Genomic DNA, 10044 nt, shown 5'->3' on the forward strand with positions numbered 1-10044 from the left:
CGCCCTGGTGTTGGCAAACATCATTCTTTCTCCTCCTGGTCTTGCAAATCTAGGAGATGTATATATACATCCCAGGTCCAAATGCAGCGCTAGTCGGCCTTCAGGCTGCCTGCTCAAGCTGGTCCTTCTCGGCCAAGGAGCGTGAGGAACGCAATGATGGAAACGAAAAACACAAACCCACGTACAATATCGGGAGAGCTGTGTTGCTGCCTGACTCCCTTCTGGACTTATCTCTATGACCTTAAGTGAGTCACGTAGCCTCTCGGAACTTCAGGTGCCTTACCGTAAAGTGGAGATCATAATCAGTTATCTGGTCAGTTGATTAGATTCTTGCTGAGCACCCACCACGCGTTGGCTGGTTGCAAGCACTTCCCATTCAGGATGAGCCAAACAGACCAGTTGGCCCAGCCTCGGGGATGGAGGGAGGAGGGCAGAAGTCCTTCCTGAGAAAGGAACATTGAGGGACAGTTGGGGGAAGGGAAGAGCCTTTGAGCCGGGATAGGGGCGCTGTGATCTTGAGAGTGGGCAGGAATTCTGTCGGAGAAGGCCAAGGGAAAACCCCATCCTAGGCAGAGGGAGGCACTGAGGCGGGACCAGGTGAAGAGGGAAAGGGGATATGGCAGCAGTGTAGGGAGTGACCAGAAGAGCAGGGAGCGGAAGAGGGGCGGGCAGGCTGAGACAGGCCCTGTGAGCCTCCCCTCGGCAGCCTTCCTCGGAGGCTGGTGTGAGGTCTAGAAACGGAAGTGGAGGGAAAGAAACATCAAGGTTGGCTCCCACTGTGTTGCTGGCCCCTGAGAAGGGCCATTTTCTCTTCAGCTCTAGGAGCTATGGGAAGGGCTCTCCTCAGGAGAAGAGCAGGCTGCCCTCTAGGCTGCCCTCCAGAGCTGCACACAAAGCCTGCTCTGTGGGTGAGCTTCAAAGGAGGGAGCTGAGGAGAAAGGCGTTTGTGCCAGCAACATTTTCCTCGTGTCGCTGCCCACTCCCCAACAGGGCACTTCTCGGAACCTGAAGGCCCTCTTGACTTCCAGAAACAATATGGCCCTCTTCGGATGCCAAAGAAAATAACAGAGGGGAGGGAGTGGCGAGGGGAGGGGCAGGCAGACTTGGTGAAGCCTTTCCATGAAAAGGAATAAAGCGTGTCCTGAGACTAGAGCAGACCGATAGCCATCTCAGCTGGGGCCAGCTCAGGACCACAGTGAAGAATGTCAAGGCTCATAAACATCGCTCATCAGAATACCAGGAAAGTCAAAAGTCCCCTGGGGTTCGCTCAAGCCAGAAATCAGTCGATGGAACCACACAGCAGGCAGGTGAATGGCCATCCGATTTTCCCAGGAGGCCTTGTCTGCCACATGGCAACCACCTGCGGGAGGTGACGAGGGACTTTAGCCAGTGGCCCAGGAATGAGAGTCCTCTGAGCTCACCCGCCCCTGTTCTCGCCCACAAGATAAAGTGACAGCATGGGCTTCAGCCAGCCTGGCCGCCTATTGATTCTTGGGTCTACGTGCGAACAGAACCTGATGAGAATGTTTCCATCCGTTAAAATGAATCTCTGTCCCTTCCTTTTGGGGAAGAAAGATCGTGAGAGAACTCTGAGTTTTGGGGCAGCCCGATCATACCTCCTGGAAAGTCCTGGGAGGACTGCAGGGGCTGGAGAAACGTGGGCAGGGGCACACAGCACCATAGCTTTAGGGGGCAGCGGCACTTGACAGGGCACACAGCCCATCTGGCCACCTGGGCCTGAGAGGCCCCAGGAGAGTGGCAGCCAAGGGAGCCTTTAAAGAGGGAGAGGGATGGCTTCATTGCCGTTGGCTGTGGAGTCTGACTCATGCGTGACCCTTCCTGCTATCCACACAGCTGAACTAGTCATACGTGCTGTTCTGTCTGTCTGTCTGTCTCTCCCTGTCCCTTAGGGCTTTTAGTTCGTTGCAGCGCACCATCTGCCTGCACCTGTGTCTTCGTGTTTTATCTCTGCCCTTCATTAACCTTCCCAGGAGCAACGCAGCTCCTGCTGAGGCTCCAATCCCATCCCTGTTCCGACTGGCTGTGAGCTCCTAGGCAGAGCGTCTATGACAGCGGTTCTCAACCTGTGGGTCGTGACCCCTTTGGGGGTCAAACGACCCTTTCGCAGGGGCCACCTGATTCAGAACAGTAGCAAAATGTCAGTGATGAAGTAGCAATGAATATTATTTTATGGTTGGGGGGGTCACCACAACATGAGGAATTAATTGTATGAAAGGGTCGTGGCATTGGGAAGGTTAAGAACCACCGCTCTGTGACCTCATAACCATTCCTCATCCTCGAAGGGGCTTCATGGAAAGATGGAATTACAAGAGAATGATCTGTTTCCTCATATAACCTCCCGGGGAGGGGGGAGGGTCAAAGGCGCCTTATTCACCGGAATGCCTTTGTACCTCGTTTATTTCTTCACGCATCGTAATGGTTGGATATGGTATCAGCGACAGCAAGGAACCCTTTCAGGCTCTGTTCCAGCGACACTCACTCACCTTGGTGGCGCACAGCCAAGCACCACCCGAGAGGTCAGCCCATCTGAACCCGCGAGCTGCTCCCCAGGGGAGAGACGTCACAGCCGTCCTCTGTATCCATTCACAACCTCGAACTCACCACGGCAGGTCTACCCTGTCCTCGAGGGTGGCGACCAGTGGGCATCAACTCAATGGCAGCAGGCATTGGGGTTTTAGCTCAAGTAATTCACACACACACACACACACAAACCCTCTAGTATATAAATGCTATTAGTATCCACATTTTTAAATAAATCCTTTTATTGCGGTCTCTTGCCATTTTTATAACAATCCATTCATCAATCATAGCAAGCACCTTTGTACATCTGTTGCCATCATCATTTTCAAAACATTTTCTTTCTATGTGAGCCTTTGGTATCAGCTCCTCTTTGAGGCAAAACGAAGCTCTCTTCGTTGACTGATGAAGGAGGGAGAAAAGAATCCCCGACAGTTGTTAGAATTACTTGCATCAAAGAGCTCAGTCAAGGGCCCCGCACCCCCCTCCTCCATACCCACTGGGGCAGGCCTGCTGCGCATCAGTCTCTACCTGTGGGACCAGGCAGGGCCACTTCCCGCCCAGACAGGCTGGCAGCCTCCTCTGTCTGGGTGTGTCGGCGCTCCGTTGGAGGAGTAAGGGGACATAGGCCAGAAGATCAGAACCCTCCAACACCACCAGGAACAACAACGACATAACTCAGTCCCCTCTCCCCTCTCCCCCAGAAGGGCCCAGCACAAGATGACTGGAGGCAGTGCACAAACCGGAGTCCGGTGTTGGGGAGCTTTTCCGTCAGAGCAGAGGGGGATGAACAGGCTTCAAACGGGGCCTGGCACACAGTAGGCATTTCATAACTATCGAATTGATCATAATTTTGTATGTCCCAGGCAATCCATGTTTATTCACCCTAAGTATCAAAACAGCCTGTCATCCCCGTTTTACAGATGGGTAAACTGAACCGTAAATGAGTAAGCTTGCCCGAGTGGAAAGTGGTGGAACATGATTTGAGCCCTGGCTTGTCAGGCTCCAAGGCCTGTGCTCCGGATACCATAGCACCTGAAACCAAGGAACAGAAAGGACCTTTTTCTTTCTCTCTCCCGTCCCCCTGTTCCTAGGCACCAGGGCTAGGCCTGGGGACTGCCACGCCCTGATGGGGTTTCCTGCCCCCGGCATGCTCTCAGTGTGCCCAAAGTCCGTCCAGCCCCTCTAGTTTTCTCAAAGGTGGCCTCGGCCCTGCAGAACACCCCCGGGCTAGAAGGCCTTTCACTTCATGGGACCCGGACACCATAGAGGGTGGGGAGTTTGGTCTAACAAGCTCATCTTTCTTGAGACCATCGCCCCTCGTTTTCTCTCTCCTCTGGTACAGCCTGCGACCCCTACTGGACATCCGTGCACCCGGAGTACTGGACCAAGCGCCACGTCTGGGAATGGCTCCAGTTCTGCTGCGACCAGTACAAGCTGGACGCCAACTGCATCTCCTTCTGCCACTTCAACGTCAGCGGCCTGCAGCTGTGCAGCATGACGCCGGAGGAGTTCATGGAGGCGGCCGGCGTCTGCGGGGAGTACCTGTACTTCATCCTGCAGAACATCCGCACGCAAGGTCAGGGGCGGGCGGGGGATGGGCATGGTGGGCCACAGAGGGCCACCCCTAACCTCCCGAGTTCCTTTCCTGCCACAGGACACACCTCCTGTGAACCAAACCCAAAGCCCAAGCCCAAGCCCACCGCCATCGAGTCCATGTGGATTCGTAGGACACTAGGGTTTCCAGGGCTGCGTAGGACACTAGGGTTTCCAGGGCTGCGTAGGACACTAGGGTTTACAGGAACAGACAGCCTCCTCTTTCTCCCACGAAGCAGCTGGTGGGTTTGAATCGCCCATCTTGCAGCCTGACACCTGACCCAAACCATCACCAGCACTCCTGGAGTCCTGATTATCCTGTAAAGGAGAGAGTTTAGGTCAAAGGCAGCACGTAACAAAAAAGCAAGTTTGTTTTTCTTTCAAGAAAAACACAATTTCAGAGGCTTGCCTGGAACCAGGCTGTCACTAAACGATGCCTTATGACTACAAAGATTGACAGCCATACAAAACTCGCCGCCAACGAGTTGGTCCGAATCATAGTGAACCTGTGGGAGAGAGTAGATCTTCCCCGCTGGGTTTCTGAGACTGTAACTACGTATGGGGCAGAGAGCCCCATCTTTCTTCCTCAGAGCAGCTGGTGGTTTTGAACTGCCGACCTCCCAGTTAGCAGACCCACGTGCATAACCACTGCACTGCAGGGCTCCTCTTGCCACTGCAGAAATCCAAATCCAAAAAGAGGATTTGGGTTGGCCTCCTCATCAAGCAAAAGGAAAAGGAATTAACCAGACATTTTCCCTCCTGGTTTCCAGAAGATGCCAACTAATTGGCATTTCATTTTATCAGAGTCTTAATGGACAAGGATCAGATGGCCTAAAGGGGCAACAGTAGCATGATTTAATTTGCCAACGTACCCTGCACGAGTAGGAGGGTCAATTGATGGGCAAGTCTTTAACCCCGAGAAAGATCTCTGAGCACCCCGGTGCTGCGTCCTCTGTGTTGCAGACGAGGAAACCGAGATGCCGGGGGTTACATGATTTTCCCAAAGTCACACAGCGAGCAGCCCTGACGCACAGGCAGGCAGCACAGAGCAGGGGTGTTCACATCACATCGGTCTGCGTTTCCCACCCTGACTCCAATGCTTCCGTCACAGCACAATGGGACCAGTCTCCTCAGGAAGCTTCAGTGAAGTGTTACCTGGCGTTAATATATCCATATCCATTAATATAATATATCCATAATATATCCATTAATAATATCAATCGTTAATATATCCAAGCACAGATGGTTTCTCAGAAGGGAGGGAGGAGAGAAAGAGGAAGACGAAAGAGGGGAGGAAGGAAGAAAAGCCCCTGCTCAACATTAAGAAAGGCCTCCCTAACAGCGCCTTTGCTTAGAAGGGTGGCTTCAGACCACACCAGAGGTAAGAAGCCCTCTGTCATTGGAGATAATCCAGTAGCGTCTAGTTAACCCCCGCATGGTGGGGGGACTATTGAAGGGGTTCCTGCTGTGAGCTAGAAAAACCAGAGGACACTTCCAGCTCCACACTTAGATTCATTTGATGCCCCACCCTCCAGGAGCCACCCACTCCTACAAGTACCTGAGGGCAGGAAAGGCAGGTGCCCCTCAAGTTCTGCTTGGCTTGTGTCCCGGGAGTCATGGCTCCCCTGGTGTGAGGAGGGACAGGTGAGTCTGCTATCTGTTGTTACCCGATTTCCACTGGTTCTGCCCAGTGCCCTGCCAAGTGCTGGGAGCAGTGGCCTCGGCCTTCAGCCTTCCCCTTAAGCGGGTGTACTCTTGGATGGGGGCAGGTCAGGGACAGGCCTCAGCCCTCCCAACGCAGCAGCCTGGGCAAGAACCCCAGCTCCCTGGGAAGGAGGCATCCCATGACAGAAGGGGGTGCATCCTCAGCCAAATGGCAAATCAACAATTGGACTGAGAGCCACGTGTGCCCCTCTGCTGGAGCCCCTTCATGGGCACAGTGCTACAACGAAAATACAGGAGCTGATACCAAGGGTTCAAGTGGAAAATGTTTTGGAAATGATGATGGCAACATATGTACAAATATGCTTGATGCAACTGATGTATGGAATATTATAAGAGCTGTAAGAGCCCCCAGTAAAATGATTTTTAAAAAGAAAATGCACACTGCTGGCCCCCTTGCCTCAGGGTTCTGTGCCAAACTAACCCCCCTCCCGCCCCCCAAAATTTAACTGCTTTTTAATAGTCCCTCAAAACAAAACTCACTGCCGTTGAGTCAATGCCGACCTGTAGTGACCTTATAGGACAGGGTAGAACTGCCTGTGTGAGTTTATAGAGTTAAAGACTATTACTCTTTATGGAGTCGAAAGCCCTGTCTTTCTCCCACGAGCTGCTGGGGGTTTCAAACTGCTGACCTTGTAGTTAGCAGCCTTACTCAAAAGCACTATGCTTTCTCACTCCCGGCCATCGAGCGAATGCTCCTCCATAGTGACCCTATAGAACAGGGTGGAACTGTCCCTGTGAGTTCCTGAGACTATCACTGTTCACGGGAGTCGAAAGCCCTGTCTTTCTCCCACCAGGACTCATCTGGCAGGAGCTCTGGTGGCAGAGTGGGCTACACAGAGCTGCTGACCACGAGGTCAGAGAGATACCCCCCCCCCAGCTGCTCGTGGGAGACAGATGAGGATGTCTACTTCTGTAAAGACAATATTTCAGAGACTCAAAGGGGCAGTACTACTCTTTCTTATGGGGTCACTAGGCATCAGAATCTATCTCATTGGCAGCGAGTTTGGGGTAAGGAGTCCTGCTGGCATAATGGGTTACACACTGAGCTGCTACCTGCAAGGTTGATGGTTCCAACCCACCAGCCACTCCAAGGGAGAAAGATGACGCTGTTTGCTGCCATAACGGTTTAGAGTCTTGGAAACCCACAGAGGCCGTTCTACTCTGTCCTATAGGGTGACATGAGTTGGGATCACCTCGATGGCAGTGAGGTTGTTTTGGAAGCTGCCTCTTCTTATCCTGAGGAACCCCTAGACTAGAGTCACGACCCTCACAACCCCTCCTGCAATGGTAGAATTATGAGCACATTGGCCGGCCAAGGAGGACCCCCGGAATGAGTGGTTAAGCACTCTGCTGCCAACCAAAGGTCCGCGATTTGAACCCATTAGTCCCTCTGAGAGAGAAAGAGGTGGCGATCTGCTCCTGTAAAGATTTCCGGCCTTGGAAACCCTGTGGGGCTGGTCTGCTCTTTCCAGTAGGGTCACTGGGAATCCGAGCCGACGCAATGGCAATGAGGTTGGCAGAACAAGGGGGATAGCACTCTGTCCTGCTGGGCCAGCAGCTGGAGTGAGTTTCTGTCGGGGTCCAGGGCCCGGAGACAAGAGAACCCTGGTAACGACAAGAGAAGTTGTCAGGAAGGGATGGCTTCCCGTTTGAGGGAGCAACGGGTCCCTCATCAGTCCTCCATCCTGTTCAGGGTGAACTGGGGTGCCAGGGCTGAACCAGTCAGAATAGTCAATCATTGTGCCAGCCTCCTCAGTAAGTAAAAATTCGTCCTCACGTGGAACACCACATGGGGAAGTGTCCGTTAGGCTATGATGCTAATTGGGCAAACATGATCTGAAACTCCTACTTCAACTCTAACCTACTTCCATCATTCGGAAGAGAAACGGGGGTTGTCTCAAGTTGTCATTGAACTTGGCATTCATGTAAGATTTTGCCTTTATGGTGGTCTCTGGTGTCCCTTGTCCAGATGTAACAGACATCCAAATCACAAAGTATTAGTGGGAAACTCAGTCATCCTGTCTTGTTACCAATGAGGAAAAGGAGCCGCAATACGGAAACCCTGGGCTGAGGCCACACAGAGGGTCAGCTGCCTCCGCCCCGCTCGCCCAGCTTCGGTGTCAGGGCACCTCCCCAGTGCCCGCTCAGAGAATTCAGAAGGAAACCAGGACCGCACGGCATGCTCTGCATCTTTCTTCCTCTTTCCAGGTTACTCCTTTTTTAACGATGCCGAGGAGACCAAAGCCACCATCAAAGACTGTAAGTAACTGAGCTGTCCTGGGCGCTGCCAAGCTGCGGTGGCATTTTTTAAGGCCACCGTACAGGGTCGATGAGTTCAACCTCAGGCCTGGAGGAAAAGTAGTGGAAAGAGATGAGGCTTTTCCCTGGTGGATCCCCTCTGACCATGGACCAGGGATGTGAACAGCCTTGCTATTGTGCAGAATGCATTGGAAAGTCGATGCCCTCCCCCCCCCACTTTGCAACACTTTCAGACCTAACCTAAGCATTACTGGATATGAAACTTGAAAATCTTCCGTTCCATTCCTTTTATTAACATTTCATTGACATATCATTCACATACCACACGATTCAATGGTTTGAGTCCATTAGACAGAGTTGAACAATCACAAATTCACTATCTGATGCACTCTGTCTGAGGACAAGGCTTTTCGGATCCCTAGTCAAGGGTCTGAGGGAATTCCCTGGAGGTATAATCCCTGTGCAAATAAAGTTTGGGCTTTCACTATCTTCTTGCGGAGATTTTTCCAGGTCTCTGGGGAACGTGAGGCTCTAGAGCAGGGACAGAAGGCCTGTCTGTTCCGATGTACCTTAAAATAAAATCCCATACACTTACCTGGGAAGTCCGACTTTGGGGGTCCTGGTTAACGAAGTTGTGAAATCTTCATTGGCATTTTCTCTTTTCCTTCTCTGAGTTTCTAATATCTGCTGCAATGGAACACAGAACTCTCGGGAAAAATTCCTGATTAAAGAGTTGATAAAGGAAGTTAGCACGCTGTAATGTCAGTGAGAAATGCTCAGGGCTGAGTTGCTAATCAGGAGGAAGTGTTACAAAGTTCTTTCAGGTCTGCCAATAAATGCCCAAAGGGACTGACCACTCCACTGTACGCCTCAACCCAAAGGCATCCAGCTCTTGTTCCGTGAGTCAGCAAACCTACCTCCCTGCATCAAGTGCCCAGAGCACTCAACTCCAGCAAGCCTCAGCCCAAAGGCCGTCAGCTCCACTTCGGTGGGTCAGCAAGCCCAACTCCCCTGATTAAGCCTGCAGAGGGACCCCACTCCACAAGCCAGCCCTCAGCTTTGATTGCTCTGTGGGTTGGGAAGTCCATGACTTTGTTCCATGCTCTGGCTCCTGGTTCTGCTGCTGCTGCTCTTGTGATGGTATCGCTGTCATCTGGACCCAGGAGGTTCACTGTGCAGGGTTCCAGGGCTCCATAGGACACGCTCCACTCCTAGTTCTTGTTGGTAATGAAATCGCTCACAGAATGCCATCTTGCCAGGAACTCCTGTTCACAAGTGAATCCTTTGAGTATCTTCCCCCACCCTCTTACCAGCATCATACAGGAAAAAGTCATTTGGTGGGAGGTGGAGAATTCGGCAAGAAGAGCCCTGTTTAATTGCGCTATCTGTCCCTGAAAAAGTTAAGCCCTTCAAAGTTTCACACTGGAATGGCCAGGTCTGTGGACCACAGCCAGTGGGTGTTAGCAGAAAGTGCCCTGCCCCTTGCAAAGCACCACTACTTTCTGCAAGGTTCTTCCGAGCAAGGAGCCCCTGGGTGAGGCAAGCAGCCAACACACTCAACTGCTAACTGAAAGGAGGGCCCAGTCCACCTAGAGGGGCCTCGAAAGAAAGGCCTGGCTGTCTACTTCTAAAACCTTGGGCACCTTGTGCAGTACAGTTGCACTCAGACACACATGGAATTGCCTTTGCCATGAATCAGAAACGGGCCTCTCTCATGGTGCCCACCAGCCAGCCAGGCTCCCTCCCTCTTTCCAGGTTCTCTTGGAAACCTTTATGATCAAGACAAACAAGCCCCGCCTTCTCCACTCAGCCCAGACAAAGCTCCTGGAAGACGTGGGCCTCCTGAGGCCCATAGGCCTTATCGGTGTCTGTGTGCAAAGACAAGAACTTGGGTCAGGGGAACTCGTGACAGGGGCCTGGACTTTG

At 52.4% G+C, this 10044-nt stretch overlaps 1 protein-coding gene across 2 annotated transcripts in view; it reads left to right on the forward strand.

Moving 5' to 3' along the window:
* Positions 1–10044, forward strand: part of ELF5 (E74 like ETS transcription factor 5) — a 31011-nt gene that overhangs the window by 14316 nt on the left and 6651 nt on the right. Inside the window, exons 3-4 of one of the 2 annotated variants that reach the window (XM_045291015.1) lie at positions 3884–4117; positions 8068–8118. In XM_045291015.1, the coding sequence (XP_045146950.1) occupies positions 3884–4117; positions 8068–8118 (285 nt within the window). The remainder of the gene's footprint in view (positions 1–3883; positions 4118–8067; positions 8119–10044) is intronic. The other variant, XM_045291016.1, reaches the window with a different exon arrangement.

Source organism: Echinops telfairi, unplaced genomic scaffold (genome assembly GCF_000313985.2).
Source record: "Echinops telfairi isolate 266 unplaced genomic scaffold, ASM31398v2 ScPeMD7_60;HRSCAF=208, whole genome shotgun sequence".
NCBI lineage: Eukaryota > Metazoa > Chordata > Mammalia > Afrosoricida > Tenrecidae > Echinops > Echinops telfairi.